This window comes from Poecilia reticulata, linkage group LG1 (genome assembly GCF_000633615.1).
Source record: "Poecilia reticulata strain Guanapo linkage group LG1, Guppy_female_1.0+MT, whole genome shotgun sequence".
NCBI classification, from domain to species: Eukaryota; Metazoa; Chordata; class Actinopteri; order Cyprinodontiformes; family Poeciliidae; genus Poecilia; species Poecilia reticulata.
Genome location: NC_024331.1, coordinates 32255021 through 32272732, shown reverse-complemented (window position 1 = coordinate 32272732; position 17712 = coordinate 32255021). Strand labels below are relative to the sequence as shown.

Here is a 17712-nt window from a genome sequence, read left to right as displayed (position 1 = left end):
CTCTCTCTCTCTCTCTCTCTCTCTCCAGTTGGATCCCCTCCCCCAACTCTTGTAACGTTAACGTTGGAATGAGTCATCCATCAGTGCCCTAAAGCTGACTGAACAAACTGATCTGTCACTGCGTTGCTTAGCAGCACTTCAGCCTAATGAGTGATGATCCTGCAGGGACTCCGTCCAACCTGTCCCCAGGTAGAGCAGCAGCTTCAGTTACTGCCAGTGCCATGGCGATCTGCATATCGGGTTTCACACCGACTACCTGTAGCATCGGTCAGACATGCCAGCAACATGAGCCGCATATTTGAGTTTACTGTAAACCCTCAACGAGGTCTGCAGGCATGAAATGATCATGTGTGTGATTAATAGTGGCTATTATACTGCGATTCACATCCTGGCTGCTTTTGCATCGGGATGAAATGCCATTCTGTCATGAGTCAGTGGGGCTGAATACATCATGCAGACGGCGCTATGTAAACATCATTAAGGATTGTTTGTCACTGCCCTGTGGGCTGCTTGGGAATAAATGATGATAAATAAAAATTCCAGCAGATATTAAAAAAAAATCTTATTTAAAGAGAAATACTTAAGATGAGCATCGTGGTTTAGTTTATATCTTAGTTTTGGAATAGGTTGTTGCAGCTGCTGTAGCTTTGTGGATCATTTCATGGAGTTGATCCTGAAGCCGAGTCTGTGACGTTCTGATAAGAAGACCCGGCCTGTTCCTCTGCTGTAGGGTATTTGCATATTTTACCTCTATGCAGATGATTGAGGCCTCTGTGTCTTTTAAACCTTGTGTTCTTAAAGGCTAATATTTTTTGTAGATGTGTCCTATGCTGTTCAAACTTTATATTTAAAATACAAATTGTTTGTTCATGTACATCTGAGGTTTCTTTTCACTAATGTTCTGAAATCATATGTGTTTTTGTGTTAATACAGTATTTAATCATACATTATGTGCCACACATTCAAACTTTCATGTCTTCAGGTGCCACAGGTAGTTTAAGGGTCAGATAAATACTGAGAGGTGTAGAAAAACTCAGGACCTGCATCACTTCTGAGCTTTGGGTCTGTAGAGTTGGGATGCTTAAAACTCCTTACATTTGCTTTTGGTTAATATTTACTTTATTGTTTGCAATTTGTGTTGTTGTGAAGCACCTTATCCATATTAATTTTACAATATACTGTAAAAAATAGAAATTGATTTACTTTATTTCCTGACTTGTGTGTGTTTGCAGTTTGCTGCTTTTTTACAACAGTGGTGTGAGACGTTATCTGTTATTTGACGTTACGCCCAACGCAGCTTATTTCCTTGTTCCTAAATGGATTAAAGATTTAAGATGAGCTGCTCTGATGAACACACACAGACTCAGCGTGTGTGTGTGTTTTCACTGAAGTCTCCATGGATGAGCGTTAATCCGAGCTTTACATAGCAACAAGTGCAGAGTAGGTCGACACGTGGGCTACCTGAACGTCCCGCGCTCTGATAGGTTGCTGTGAATGAAAAACACGACCTGTTGTGTTTCCACGGGGCTAAAATTAGGCGTAACTGTGGCAATGTGGGTCAATGTTACCTTCTGGTACCAGCCCGCTCTCTGGAGGTACTGGGACTGTGAGCTGCTTAGAGCAACACAGAGAGAAACTTTGGAAAATGATCCCTAATGGAGAATGCACTAACTTCTTACATGGCTGGCCAAAGTGTTCTGCAGTAGAACAAGTGTTTTTTTGTTTGGTTTTTTTGACATCATATCTCATTGTTGATTTTATTGAGATTAACTCACTGCAAAAAGTTTTACTATATTTAAATTAGAGATGTGCCGATCAGGTTTTTTCCTGCCGATACCGATACCGATCACCCATGAGGGCCAATCACCGATACCGATCACGTAATTATTTTTTTTTTTATCATAAACACTTTCGGTTACATTATGTGGAAAAAGGAACCATGAATTCACCTTAATTTAGACAAAAACTTGTTTTTAATAACTTTTTCCAAAAAGAAAACTAAACAGGCATTGTGCAAATTGTCCTGCTATCAGTAATACTATCTTTAACAGACTGATAACATATGGAGGCTCTGAAGAGGCTAAATTATGCAAAGAGCCAAAATAAAACCTCTCAACATTGCCAACAAAATTCAAGTATAAAACTTAACATTCAAAGGCAAATACAGGATCCATTACAATAAACAATCCAGAGTTACTGAATGAAAACTTCCTGATAGCATGGCGGCTAGCTGATTACTGCTAGTTCTGAGTGGCTGTTTCTGACTGAGCGGAGTAATTATGCAGAGCAGGGAGGAGATCGATTATTTTTTAGAGATTATCTGTCTCATGTTAGGACAGCGAAAGTTTTAATACGTATGTAAAATGTATTTTTTTAAGTTAGATGCTGCAGCTTTAAGCAGAGGTTCGGTGTGAGAGTCACTACCAGGTGGAGCAGAAGCGGCGCTCCGTCTGTGAAATATTACTACCTGTAGCGTAGCAGCGGTTCAACMGMGAGCAGAACCAGCGTCTTACATCGCAGCTCCAAGACTTAAATAATTTTTATTCTAGATATTGTTTTCAGTACACAGGCTATATAGATCCACTGCACATAGATTATTTGTTTCTGTTAATTTTCATTATTACAAGTAATGAACATCCAAAATCCAAGACTCAAAAAATGTGAGGTTGATTAAAAATGGACCGTTAGTACAGAAATATTATTCTATGGCACGCTTTGGCCTTCACATCATGGGAAGGAGGAGAAAACTGCAGATTCAACAATCGTCCATCAGTCACTGAAAGAATATCGACAGCACGAAAAGTGTGTTGGCAGAGCCTGTTCCCAGAGTGCTGTGTCCAAACATGTTCATGGAAAGTTTTGTGGAAGGAAAGAGATGCACAAGCAGCAAGGAGGACGTACCAGTTTGCTCTGATTTTTTATTTTTTTTGCTCTAAAATTACTTTAGAATCAATAAATTTACTAAATACTCACTAAAAGCTGGTTAGACAATAGAAACAAACAAATCTCAGACCAAAGATCCATCAACTGTCTATATCTGCTTTTCCTCACTTTCTTCTTCTACTATGCAATTTGCATTATTTGCTGTTATTTCAGGTTTTCTCTCTGGTTTTTTTCTCTCCGTAGAAACTACATCTGGTTTGGCATTTTAGCAGATCCTGGCTCACAACCTGCATCAATTTAAATCTTACTTTATCTACTCTTAATGTTTGTCCTTTTAAAATGACCTGGACCAAACCAGTTGAAGTTGGTGGGAGCTCTAATCTCTGAAACAAGAAGCACTTCATGCAGAAAGAAACCATTTTAACTGGAGTTCAGAAATAAAAGGCCGACACTCTGGTTGTGTTCAGATTGACTCGAAGCTCCTGTTAGGTGGTGCCGGCTTGTCGCTACACATAACTTGCAAATGGAAACCAGGGAATCTGGTCTCAGTGTCTGAACTACTTAAGTGTCTGAGAACTATAGAAAATCAATCGACAGCAATAACACCAGGTGAAAAAAACACTATAAAACATTTTAAATGTGGCATGAAAACGTCTGTCTTCTCTAGAGAGAGAGTTAAATAACAAAAAGCTTTGAATACTTCACAGAGCTGAGATGTTTTAATGCATTTTTCATCCTGTGTGTCTTCTGTATTCAAAAGTTCAGTCTTTGTGTTTTTTCTCTGCTACATTTGGTGATTAATTCTGCCTTCAATGTTTGGAAAAACCTGTCATAGTAATAAGAAATATTTAAGTTGTGTTTTTCTCAAGTTTTCACAATTAAGGCTAAAAACTGCAATTTACTTTGTAATTTTAAAGATTTTATATATTTTTTTTTACTTTTCTTTCTTGGTTTGAGCACTAAACACTAAGCCTTAAGTTACTAAACTTTGAGGTGTGTTCTTGTTAATTACGTAATTTTCTGTGTAAAATGACTCAACAAACTGCTCAATGCTGCAGTGAGGCTTTTTCTGCAGGTCCAGACAGCTGCAGACTTTGCTGCAGGACCGGTTTACAACTTAAGTTGGGACAAATTAAGCTGCAGCAGCCCTTTGAACAGGGCGGGGGTGTTTTTCTCTGAATCCTGTGCTATCAGATATTTTGCAACATTCATTTCTTTTCTTCTACTTCTTGAAAGATTTTATTTGCCTCATATTCTTGGAAAGTTACACCCAAACAATTGTTAAGAAGTTATGAATGGACATTATAGTACAACTGGCTCTGCGATGCCGTTTTTAGCTTTTTGTTTCCCTGAGCTGCATGTCCAGTATTTCTTAGAAATTTCAGTCTGAGTTTCGCCCTGTTGGTTGAATTAAAAACAGGTTGGACCCGTCTGGTTCTGGCTGCCTCTGCTGAGTCAGTTCTCCATGAAAACAGTTATAAACTCACCTGAATCAGGTTAAAAACTGAATCAGTTCATAAAATTAGGATCTAAATTCAAAATCCCAACATTGTTCACAAAGTAAAAAAACCAAAAAAAACATCGTTAAATTGGTTACTAACATGATCACATCAGTCCATTAAGATTACTTTTAATGGTTGTTTTCAAATGATTCAGTCCTTGATGCTCTATTTCAGTAAAATCCAGATTTATGTAAACACAATTTTTGCTGATTAATCCTCCACTTTCTTTCTTTTTCTCCCAGCTTCTCTCGCTCACTAGCCGCTGGCGGGTTTAGGCGTAGCTTTGTGGATAAAACTGTCAGCTGTGATTTGGTGTTTAGCTTGCCAGCCGTCATCGGTTTTGCTCGTACAAATGAAAGTTTTCTGGCGAGAAGCCTGTTTCCACGACAACAATTTCTAGTGAAAATGGAAGTTTTGTTGCATTTGTTGTGTACAATTTACACGAAAATAGCAAATGTTATTTCTAACAGCAGTTTGAAAACAGGTTGCAGAGAGCAGTGGCTCTAAAACGTACTGGTGCCGTTGTCTTGTAAATGTAATAAATGGATATTTTCTGTCATGGAATCCCTAGCTCATGCACAGTATGACTACAATCCACAAACATAAAGCACCGACACCGCCAGCAGGTGTTGCAACGATTCGCGGTTCCCCAACAGATACGGTTCCCCCATCGTCTTCTCGCTGCTCCTTGTTCAGCGCTCTTATCTCCAGAACTTCAGACACCGTGAAACAAACAACTTGTTTCGGCAAAGTTGTCCCAACTTTTTCACTTTTTTGCAAAACGTGCTCTCAAACATGTGTTGCCCCAGATACTCGGGGCAACACAACAGTATCTGATGGGAAAACGTGAATCGACGGGCTTTCAGCTTGAACTTTTTTTTTTTTTACGCATTTAGTTTCAAAGAACTTAGCACCAAGTAGTGGCGTGGCGATGGGTACGTTACTGTGTAAGCAAAGATTGTAATTAGAATGTGTTCATGTAAATGTGTTAATAGAAAATGCCATAATTGTCATGTAAACAGAGTCACTTTAAGCCTCCTCTCTTCTCTCTTTGAGTTGAGGACACAACTGTGGCTCCTCCGGAAGTTGTGCTTGGTTCTTTCCCTTTCTTTTTATTCCCTGTGGGACAGACGCACCATAAAATAAATCATTTATTTTATTTTTAATTACAGCCAACAGCAACACAGTGTGGCATTGTCTAAATTTACACCAAACAATCAATAACTCGGGTAACATTAACCTTCACCCTTGCAAGAGTGCAAGGGTGAAAAAATTACAACCTCCAGGGGTGAAAAATATAGAATAAGATACATATTTTTGAAGTAATTGAGTTTTGACGTATCACAAACAGCATGTTTTTAGCTAATAGGAAAGTTACAACATATTCAGGCCAACATCTTCAACTAATTGTGGATTGCTTTAAACACCCGTCTTATTGTTCGCTTCGGTTACGCATCACACCTCTCCAAACGAACCGGATGTTCCGAGTCCAGCCGACTGAACAGGGCTAGTGGAAATGAACCCTTAAGGACCACTTGATATTTCACAACCCACATCGAGACCCGAACCTCTACTTTGGGAACCAAGGCTCAACTCTGCAGTGCTGTTTTTGTTTGTATCCACAAAAGTTTGCATATGAGCTCAATTTTAGCGCACTTGTAATTTTGTTTGTGTAATTCTGAACATATCTGCCACAGTCCTTTAGAAGGTGTCTTGGGTTGATTAAAATGGCTCATTAAAGTTATTAAGGGAGATGTTTCTGTAAAGTGATGTTGCTTCTGTTGATCAGATTCCAGAGAAAACAGACAGAGAAGCTGCAGATGACCAGATTCTGGGTCTATAAATATATTTTCATGGTGCGAGTAAACAAAAGGCATCTGTGTCCCAACTGATGGCTGCAGAGGGAGCCGATTGAGACGTTCAGATATGAGGGGGTTGCTAAGGAACATGAATTCACACGTAGCCTGTTTTCCTCCACAGCAGCTGCGCCTCTTTAGAGGCCGCTAATGCATGCAGCTCAATCTGCCCGCGCTGCCACCACGTGCGCCCGCCTCATTCACCACATGCATGCTGCTCAGAGTTGGCTCTGCTTAAGACAAAAGGCTTCAGTGGCGTCTTCTGTTTTATTATTATTATTTTGCAGCCAGATTGGACTGTCGACATGGTAACGGGGTGTAAAACTGGAAAGGGTCATTACTGGACAAAGAGGAGAGGACACAAAGCCAGCTGTATTCTGGGACGGTTGGCACCGAGCTCTTATCAGGTCTCCACAGGACATCTGCTCCAACCGCTGGGCTGGTCTGTTAAAATCAAGTAGTTCTCTGTGATAAGGAGAACAAGCCTGGATTGAATGCACACAACCATAAACACAACATTCACCATAATTTCACCTCGGCTCTTTGTACTGCAGCCGTGTTTTTGTAGGCAAGCGGCTGAGAGGAGAGGAATAACACCCCGGCTTTAACACTTTAATAAAGGAAGAAACATATTATCTTTCACTGGATCTTTCTGATTTATGGTCCACGTTTTCTTCTTCCCATAGATGGTTATCCAAACATGCACTGGAATGGGGAAAAAGAAAAAAGACAGCTTTATGGGATATCCAAGTTCAACAGCATGTTAATCTCAAACCTGAAAAAAACTGCTTTCCACACAGAAATGAGCCAATCAGAAAGGAGATAAAACCGAATGATGGCAGCTCTGAACAGGCCTTTTATCCAACAGAGCAGTGAGAAAACTTTTAATTGTTTCATTTTTGTACTTTTTTAAGCATTTAGTTTTGTACATTTAGTACTTTGTAGCAGAACCAAGAGAGTTTTGGGTTTTACCGTGTAGCTCTGAAGCTGCCCTGCATTCCCGTTAAATCAGACTGATTCCCGTTTTAGGTTTGTTATGATTATCACCTCTATTTTCTTTATCTGTGTGTAATTTCTACCAGGTAACCTTTCTGTGACAGTTCCACTTTTAAACAATATTGCAATATTAAAACCTCAACTTTGATTTCTTCCCAATAAATATGTGGTTTTCACTGACCATGGACGTAAGATGATACTAGTCCACTATTTGAAAATACAGATTTAGTGGCTCTGAAGGAGATTAAGTCACTTTTACTAACGTCATTTAGTAAAAGTGACTTCCTCTGACTTCTCTCAGATTTAACACACATTTTTACAAATGCTGCTTTGCTCATTACAAATATTGTTAAAAATGAGCCAAACCTTATGATCTACTTCTGTAATAAGGAAAGCAAGCCTGGATTGAATCCACACAACCATAAGCAAGATACTAATTTTTCTAATGCTAGGCTACAGGATTGATTGAAAATTCATAATAATAAAACTGTCATTTAAGCTTCCAGAATGAAATCACAGATTTCTTCAGATGTAGAAGTTAATTTTGTATTTCCATCTTGAAAGTTAATCACTCCAGTAAAATCGGGTCCAGAGCCTGTTGTTCCCAACTACTGCATGAGCGCTGCATCTTCTACGCCAGAATACACACAGGCTTTTTCTACGCTTGCACTTGATTAAAAAGCTCAATTTATGAGGGTTTGTAAAGAAAACATTTTTATTTTTCATGTGTGTTATTTTTAGAAAGCCACTTGAGAAACGCCTGTTGAAGGTTTATGAAAAAAGAAAAACTTACAGCTCTTGAGACAAGGTTAGCAGGAAGTGGAGCAAAGGAACAATGAAGAACAAAAAGCCTCAATCAGACAATCAGAGGTGATGTGGAACAGCTGCTGCTGGAGGAAAACAGGGGAAACTAATTAAAACAAAGGAGGACGAAATAAGACGAAACCAAGGAGACAAAAAAACGCTGATAATTCAAAAAATAAATTCAAATGTACAACGAACAAAACACAAAAATAAACTACAAATGATTAAACTAATATGACCTGTGGAGCATAAATAAACCAACATGGAAATGATCAAAATTCAAACATCTTTGGATCATGACAATTTCAATCAAATAAAACCTTCAAAGTAGATGAAATATGTTGCATTTTATGCTCAATTTTCAGTTTGTTTGTTCAGTCGTTACACAGAGAAGCTTGTTTTCAAACTGTTTGTATTTGTGAAACATTCCAAACTAAAAACCAAACTTTGACACCCTGATGCTGATTATTCATGGTATGTTTGGGTTCTCAGACTCCCTCGGCGGCCCGTTCCCATCCACGTCACACCGATGTCACCACAAGCCCAAGAGGTGTCTGCCCATCCAGTGCGGCAGCGTTGGCGGACCTTTCCCGGTCAGCCCGCTCCTTTTCCATCCAAACACCAAGGGATCCCAGATAGTCATGGATTTGGCCCAGAAGACCGTCAAGAGGCAGGCCAGCTTCTGCAACGCCATCACCTTCAGCAACAGGCCCATCGCGCTGTACGAGCAAGTCCGCCTCAAGGTATTTCCTGACCTCTTTTAAAGCTATTTGCTTTGAGCTCTCTTTTTATAAATGACGTTAGTAAAAGTGGATGTTATTCTCCTTCAGATCACTAAAAAGCAGTGCTGCTGGAGTGGAGCTCTGCGTCTGGGCTTCACCTCCAAAGACCCCTCCAGGATCAACCCCGACAACCTGCCGAAGTACGCCTGTCCCGATCTGGTGTCCCAGAGCGGCTTCTGGGCCAAAGCCCTGCCCGAAGAGTTTGCCAACGAGGGAAACATCATCGCTTTCTGGGTCGACAAGAAGGGCAGGGTCTTCTACCGCATTAACGAGTCCAGTCCCATGCTGTTCTTCAGCGGAGTCCGGACAGCGGAGCCGCTCTGGGCCCTCATTGATGTTTACGGTCTGACCCGCGGAGTCCAGCTGCTAGGTAAGACATGCATGTGCTCAAACCATCGTTAACAGAAGAAGTTTCTTAGTCTCCTTCGATTCTAAGAACTGAAAATTGCCTATAAAGTTTGGTGTAAAATCTAGTAAGTGCGATAAGTTGGCGCTTATTATCTCTGGTTGACCCCGGTGTATCAGGGGTCAACTTTTCAATGCAGTAAATCATTTGTTGTAACTGCTTCAAGCTGTGGACATAAAGAAACCTGAATGTGTTTCTCTGAGGAAAATGTTTTGGTCACAAACATTCCAGTGTTTAGTTGTGTCTACATCCTGTATGAACACAGTTTCAACCAGCATTACGAATAGTTTTAGCAGGTTGAAGATCTGTTGACGTGATGTTTGATGTACAAAATAAATAGGTGTCCCAATTCAATGTGAAATATGTAATAATAACCTCTTGACCCTCCTTGAGTTACAACAGTAGCCTTAAAACAGTGGTTCCCAGAGCAGGGGTTAAGGTCAGTGTCTTACATGTTCTCCATCGTCAAGCCTCACTCTAGCCGGTTAATGTCTGGTTCAGTTCTTGCTCGACCAGAGCTGCACCGTTTCTCATTCCTTGTCTCTTCTGAGGGATGTGCTGCTTGCAGAGCTGCTAAATCACAGTTTCCAAAAGTTGATGCATCTGTTCCCGGCGCTGCTCATAATTACGCTCCTCCACACTGAGCAGCTCTCTGATAGCAGCCGCCATGTCCGCCGGTTCACTGCGGTGGCTTAGATGTTGTTGTTTGGAGTTTCCAGTGCCATAAATCATGGGCCAATCAACAGACGCAGTCTGCTGTCAATCACATGGCTTGCATGTGATAAATGGCTCAGTGCGGCTTGTACCACCCCTGGAGTGTTTATGAAAACAGGGAACAACCACACAGGATCTACTAATGATGACAAATCTGACTGGGGTGGAACCAGTTAAAGCCACATCCATGGAGAAGCAGCTTCAGATGTCAACCTAGGTCAAAAAACTAGAATCAAACAATTCATTTCCAGCCTTCTGGAGAACTGGAAGATTTGTAGGGGATGTAATTTAGTCATTTAAATCAGCTGTGTTGGAACAAGGACACATCTAAAACCTGCAGGACACTGCCCTGTGGGACGCCCCGGCCTTACGGCAGAGAAATGAGGTCTTTCAAAGCTGTGCTGATAAATTGAAAACTCGTCATATTGCTCTGTTCAAAGCAGAGTGGCACAAAATGCAGACTGTCAACCGTTGTTGCAGTTTCAGAGTCACAAACATAAAGGACTGCGAAGAGTGATTTAGACGTTTTAATAATAGAAAATAGAGAGAAGATAAATTAAAATTTAGTAATCATTGTCAGTTCAATGTTCAGCAATGATCATTTAATTTAAGTTTTTGTCATATTGTGCAGCTGCAGTTTCTTTTATGAGGCTCATCAAAGAAAATGGCTGAGTTGTAGGTTTTAACGGTAAAATGGGAGCAGAATAAAATCTGCAGTGATGTCAACGGCGTCTGGATGAGTCCCATGAACTATAAAACCAAAAGGAAATATTATACAGAACAAATCCTGAAAATTCCTCTCTGAATGCTGGAAAATTTTAAGTTGATTTTCATTTTTCCTCTTAAGAAATTGACAGGATCTCTCTGCATCTGTGAAACTTGAACAATGTAGCTTCATCTCTGTGTCGATCTGATACTTCTAGGTAACATCTCACCTTGGTGCTTCTGTTTCCAACATTTGTGCCGTTGACAGAGCCTGTTTTTCTCTCCTCTTGTTGACTGCAAGCACATTGTTCTCTGGAAGTGACCATATCTGTGTACAGTAAAGCCTTCCATGAATCTGCAGAGCACCAGCTGACCAGCTGACCGATACTCTGCTCCAGTGTTTACTCAGAACCAGCCTGGGGGTTTACGGTGTAGCTTAGTGTTCATACCACACAGACAGCTCAGGATCATATAGCAGAGGCTTTCATGTACACACTGAATGCTGTCATCTCCTCTGTGCATTTAGGCCACAGGTTGTTGTAATGCCTTTGTGTATTTGTGTATTTTCAGGATCTTTAAGCTTACTCCTGTTTTCAGACAGGTTCTCTGTGTGTTGTTTTGTTATTGTGAAGGTTACAGTCAACAGTGAAACTGAACCACAAGCATGTATTTAGTTAACAACGGCTAATTTAACAAAAGGCCTTTTGTATTTCCATCCATTTCTTACACCCTTGTCCCTTGGTGGGGTCAGGAGGTGCTGGTGCCTCTCCAGCTATGTTCCAGGCCCGAGGCGGGGTCACCCTGGAAAGGTCACCAGTCTGTCGCAGGGCAACACAGAGAGATACAGGACACACAACCATTCACACACACACACCTAGGGGGAATTTAGAGAAACCAATTAACCTGACAGTCATGTTTTTGTACTGTACTGTGGGAGGAAACCGGAGTATCTGGAGAAAACCCACCATGCACAGGGAGAACATGGAGACTCCATGCAGAAAGACCGGGAATTGAACCCAGAACCTTCTTGCTGCAAGGCAACAGCTCTACCAACTGCGCCACTGTGCAGCCCACATTTTGTATTTATGTTAGTTTATTTTTCTTTAATATTAAAACCTGTTTGCTGATCTGTAACATTTAAGAATCTGTAAGGGCCACATACGTTTTATCATCATTATCATATTTTATTGCTAAAAACACGTCTAGATCACAAACAAAGCAGATACGTAATATTAAAAACACATTTTGAAACAAAAAGCATGTTTGGACTAAAACAGAAAGGTACTACAATATATGGATGATGACATCAATAAAGTCTGTCCCTGTCTTTAGCTGTTGACAGAAAACTGATTTTCTTGACAAAAAAAACACTTTTTATCCCAGAATATGTAGAATAGATGCTTGGCAGCTTCTTGACATCAATGTTCAGACATCTGCTGATGTCTAAACATCGTATTAAGCCAGTCAGTGGTCTGTGGTCTCTTCACATGACTCCCCTGCATGTTTAGCTTCATAAAAGTGCAAAAGATGCATTTTTTCCATCCTTATTTTAAGCCTCATTTCCACAATCACAGCATTCATTCTTTGCTAACATGAAATGACTCATTTTATTGGGAGGAATGTGTTGACATGTACTTGTGGACATCAGAGAAACTATGTTGGTCAGAACTGGGATTATTTTTAATCTACCTCTGATCTTCCAGCAGTGAGTTGTCGCTATGGCAAATCGGACAGATTCAGCTCATCGAAAAGAGCTTTCACCTTTCCTGCCGGGTTTCCTCCTCTGACTTCCTCATCTCTGGACAAATATACATTTTCCTGTAATTGTAAATTTCAAGCTTTTCAAACTTTGCATTCAGGTCTTGTGTTGTCAGGCAGTGACATGCAAACCTGCTGTTAAATCCAGGCCATTGTGACTTTCAGCTGCATTCTTAGTGGTCCTGTGCTCACTTTTTTTCCTTAAAGGCTTTTAAAAACAATATTCTTTATTTAATTCATGGAAATGAACATAGCAAAAGAACATCTAAAAAATGTATATATGCCTCGTTAATGTTTACTTTCTACACGTCTTCATTTTGACCTCTCCCTGGAGGACAAAGGCTTCAAAACGACTCATGTTTTGAGCTGAGCCCAGAGATTCTGCCTGAACCTCTGATCACTGGAAGAAAAACAGCTTCAAGCAGATTTGTGTAGAAACCAGGCCCCTTCTTGTGTTGTTTCTACTGTATTTTTACAATCAGGCCATATGCCGGGCAGTCTGCAGAAAAGAAGGGCTCCTGTTCCTCAGGGTGGGGGCATCTAAATCACATCTGCCCCCACAAACAGGGGCCTGTGCAGAGGAGCGGAGCGCTACTAAGGACTGACATAGACTTACATCATCTAGAGTAGCCTCAGCCTCTTTGTGATGCTGAAAAATGAGCCTCATCAGCTCTTTACATCACATTTCTGTGTGTAACGCTCCATGAAACTTTCCCTTTCGCTGGAAAAGCCCTGCGGCTCTGACATTTGAGGCCATATTCCTCAGTTTCACCCTTTTCTTCCTCTGTGACTCGAGGAGAGCTGATCTGTGCTTCAGATTTTCAAATATAACACAAATCAAACATATTTATCCAAAAGCTCAGGAACATTTTGCTTTAACTCCATACTGAAATAAAACTTCTTTGCACCACAGTGTTTTCCTGCTGAAGCTGAGAACATCCACCGGTCCGCTGTAGGATTTGGTAATCGTAGCTACGTGAAGATTGAATTAGATTGGAAAGCTGGGTTGGGTTTCTCATGCTGTTTATTCGCTGCAGCCCTCCCATTATGTAAATTAGCGGTTGGGTTGTAGCTGAGCTTCCATTCAGCGAGGACAATGCAGCACACGAGGCCTCAAACACACACGGCCCCTGAAAGCCTCATCTGCCAGTTCGCAACAGCCATTTCACTCACAGCGTCTTCCTCCTGTTGAAAGATGACTTTGTTCATCCATTTAGAACAAAACTGATAAAAGAGTCAGGAAAAAAAACTTTTCCTTTTGAAATAGTTTTATCCACTTAAGGAAGCAGTTAGCTGACCAGGCAGGTCAAAACGCTCCTCCAATGTGTCCCCTGGCCTCTGTTCAGTGTGTTCTCTGGTTTCTGTGAAACAGAAAGTCTGCAACTCAAAAGGCTGAATTCAGCCAAGATGGGCAAAGGTCTGGTCATTAACCACTCATCTGATTCAGGTGTGTTTGCAGGAAGGTCTGACCTTCCTGCAAACATCAGCCTGAGGCATGAATGTGGTTTGAAGTTGTGTTCTTGGACAGTTTTCCGGTTGGCGACCAGCGCATCCTGATGCTGTTGCAGTGGCGACAGAACAGCCCCAAGTGGAGGAGTTCAGGTATGTCCAGGTTTTGTTCATGAATGAGCGAAACGCAGAGAGGGAACGACGATTGTTGCTGCGCATGCAGTGATGCAGCTCTGCATCGGTCAGAGAAAGAGAGATCTGAGCCGGAAGGTGAAACTTTTGACTTACTATGTGTTCCTACCCTCTATGGCTGTACTGCTATACTGCAGGCAAATGTGACCCAAATGTAACTTTTTTTCCAGCATTCAGGATGAGCCAATTCCAAACTTTACACTCTGAAAAAATGTGATTTGTGCCATGTCCTTGTTTGGTACTAATTCAGATGCCTATCCAATAGTTTTCAAAGCACTTTGGGACCATAAACCGTTCACACCGAAGTCTGATTACAGTTGCATCAAACAAGTATTTGAGCAAAATATTAGTCAGTGTTCTAGGCAGTGACTGAAAGAATGAGACCTCAGAGTGAGTTTCCTTCTCAGGCCGCCTGGGTTCTGCCTCAGAGACGGAGCGAGAAGCTCGGTGCCTCTAGAAGCTGCAGGACAGTAGATCTAGAGGACGCAGACTCGAGATGTTGAAGAGCTCAGAGAATGACACCAATAATTTATGTGAACTGATAAATATTTATGATGAAAATCTGATGGGAACATTTCTTTAGGGCTGATGGTTCATTACCTGTTCTCCTTCCTGAGGCTGATCTGAGGTCTGAACAGGAAGCAGGTGAGTGATGAGTGACTGGGGTCAGACAAACATGTCTGATGTCGAGAGGCTGAAGCAGGAGCAGAAACTTCTCAGGAATCTTCAGAGGAATTTATTTTCTATGGGCTTGATTCAGTTCTTCCACACTTCTACAACTCGATGTTAGAGATTTCCCTCTGACAGTGAGGACAGGGATCCATGCAGTGTGTTTGTTTCCTCTGGATTCTGCTTTGCTGTGACAAGTTTGGATTCTTTACAATATATAGCCGTGCTTTTAAAGGTGTCAGGTATGAGAACATCTCCGTCGCCTCGGGCGTCCGGTGATTGATTATCTCCTCCCTTTAACGGCGCAGCAGATATAGTGGATGTTGGCAGCAGTGACTGAGGCTGTCCCCCAAAGGCCTGAAATCCAACAAGCCACAAAGGTCGTTTAATATATCGCGTTCCCTCGGTTAGCTGTCACACTCACACACTCGTGCACACCGCAGGACTTTGCTCGACACAGGGAGCGAGGTTGAGCAACTGAGTAATTCCAGCTGTTGTGAAGCCTGCAGGACTGGGATTGTATGAGTCAGGCACAGCGGAGCTTTAATCACGAAGGGCGGCCTCTGCGTGGGTCTGTCCTGGAGGACGGTGGGATGAAGGCTGATTGGAAAGCCTCCAGGCTGCAAACACCTCTCCGCCGGGCCGGCTCCAGGTGGGAAGCAGGTCTAATCCAGCTGTCGCCACGACGGAGCTGGAGCAGTTCATTTAGCTCATGCCAAAACACGGCGACCGGGAGGAGAGGCAATCTCTGTCACCTATCAGGACCGCTGACGTTCAGGGGTTTGGTGGAAACATCAAAGAGCTGCACAGCGTTTTCCTCAGGGACGGATTGGATTATGCGGTAGCTCCTGACGGGAGAATAACATCTCATTAAACCATCTGAAGGCTGAAATTCACTGTCGCTCTGAAAGATTGGCAGAGTAAATCAGCTCGGAAAGGTAAAACCTTTCCTGTTTCTGAATGATGGCATCATTTCTAATCTGCTCCTTTTAGTTGTTTGTTCCTCTGTCTGGTCACTATATTATATCACAGCCAGACTGTTGATTAAACTGCTCTCTAGCTCCCCTTGTCCTGTCTCTATGCTCAAACTGGCAGAAATTTGTGAAAAGCAGCAATTTGTAGTCGTTGCAGCCATATGGACATAGATGACGTGTTCTGGTGGAACATTTGCTGTTTTCTTCCACCAACAAGGTCCTGGGTTTGAATCCTGGTCTTTCTGCAGGGTGTGCATGTTCTCCCTGAGCATGTGGAGGTTCTCTCTGGGTACTCCAGCTTCCTCTTACAGCCCCAAACCAAAACCGTGACTGTTAGGTCAAATGGTCTCTCTAAGTTTCCCTTTGATATGAGCATGGGTGTCTGTGTGTGTGCTTTTATATATTTAAGGAATAATAATTCTGTTACCTTCCATTGTTCGTGTTACAGGTTTTAGTTTAAAGTAGAGCTGGGACTTTAACACGTTCATTCTGATTAATTAATTTCACAGATTTTAAAGTGTTAAAAGAATGTTACCACAATTATTCCATTAAAAAAAAAAATGTTTACATACAAAAATCCTAAACCATGTTTCCGGTACGCCTGTAAATCTGATGCACGAGCGACACAAGCTGCTTCTGTTGGTCCACTAATTTTTCAAACAATGATCTGATACGATGTTGGAAAAGATTATTGTTGTGTTCAAGTTGTGCAGCTGTTCAAGACTAAAAAAGCATCTCAATGTTAAACATGTTGCAGCAGCACAGACGTCCCCAACCCTGATGCCAGCGTCTGCAGTCGTCACTGCCATTAAAATGTTGCTTATTTTGTCCATATACAGTTTTTCATTTGAAATGCAATTAATCGCAGTTAATTAATTAATTACAGACCCTGCAATTAACTCAATTCAAAATTTTAACCCTCCACTCGTTTTAAGTGAAGTGAAACAGATAATTTTAAACTTTGGGTCAGTCCGCTGCAGCTTTCCGCTTCCTTCATAAACTCCTGCTGACATGAGGACTGACAGAAATCCAGCTCAGAGTGGAGAAAGCAGCCAGGATTCCCATCTTTGATTAATACGAGCTCAGTGTTTGACTTGGCAGGAACGATTCTCCCTCTTAATGGGATCACGCTTCACACGGACAGCCAAGAGAAACATACAAAGATGAAAACATGGCTTTTTTGGGGGCTTTTGGGGCATTTTCAGGAAATGTAGAGCAGTAAAAACTTCAACACATCAAATGAATAAAATTGACCAGCGTGGCGTTTTTTGGCCTCAGAAAGATTTATGACTCAAATAACAAAGATGAGCTATCAGAATTTGTATTATTTGGCATTTGGAGTCAAATTTTAAATGATTTAAAATGACCGTTACTGTTGATGTGTGTGGGTAACCATGGTAACCAGTGAAAAACCCTGTGCCGTTTCCTGTTTTTCTGAATTTCTATGTGATCTAAAGAAGCGATCCTCGGATTCATCCAGCGGTCTGATATTAGAAAGTGACTAAAACCCATTAGGAGGCACAAACAGGGTGTAAATCTTTCTGTGACACAGTTCGGGAAAGAGGGTGGCCGACTGCATGCCGGTTCATAAATTACATTCTAAACTTAGACAGCCGTCCTGGAGCTGTGCTGAGATGGGAATCAGAGGAACTTTGATAATCCCCAAGAGGAAAATTGATTTTCAGCAGTTGCTCCGGACGGTTGAAGTTCTAAAATTAGATTTGAAATGAAGAAATTAAACTGATTAGAAAGTTTTCTAACTAGATCATCTGTGAAGATGGATCCTCCTCCAGACTGTTGGAGGTTCAGGGTGAAAAATGATGGAGAGAAGTTTTTATAAAGTCACGACCAGCATTAAGCTGCTCTGATTGAAAATCACTTAAACATTATCACTTTTTGTTTTGTAGTTTTTTCATCTTTCTGTCCTACAGTGAGGTGAGTCAAGGTAGATTTGTTTAAAATATAAACCTGTGATTACTATAAAACCACAAAGATTAGTTTCATTTAACTTCAGAAAACATG

At 41.3% G+C, this 17712-nt stretch overlaps 1 protein-coding gene and 1 long non-coding RNA gene across 4 annotated transcripts in view; one reads left to right on the top strand and one right to left on the bottom strand.

The window, feature by feature from the left end:
- The window catches only part of neurl1aa (neuralized E3 ubiquitin protein ligase 1Aa), a 64860-nt gene that overhangs the window by 25933 nt on the left and 21215 nt on the right, over positions 1–17712 (top strand). For both annotated transcript variants that reach the window (XM_008422224.2, XM_008422239.2), the window contains exons 2-3: positions 8534–8784; positions 8872–9193. In XM_008422224.2, coding sequence (XP_008420446.1) covers positions 8534–8784; positions 8872–9193 — 573 coding nt within the window. The remainder of the gene's footprint in view (positions 1–8533; positions 8785–8871; positions 9194–17712) is intronic.
- LOC103472515 (uncharacterized) lies at positions 13219–16206 on the bottom strand. 2 transcript variants are annotated; one of them, XR_534883.2, is made up of 4 exons: positions 16118–16206; positions 14648–15564; positions 14432–14523; positions 13219–13591 (listed from the first exon to the last, which is right to left on the bottom strand). It is a non-coding gene; the product is annotated as an uncharacterized LOC103472515 (long non-coding RNA). The 2 variants fall into 2 exon arrangements; XR_534882.2 differs by having other exon boundaries at positions 14432–15564.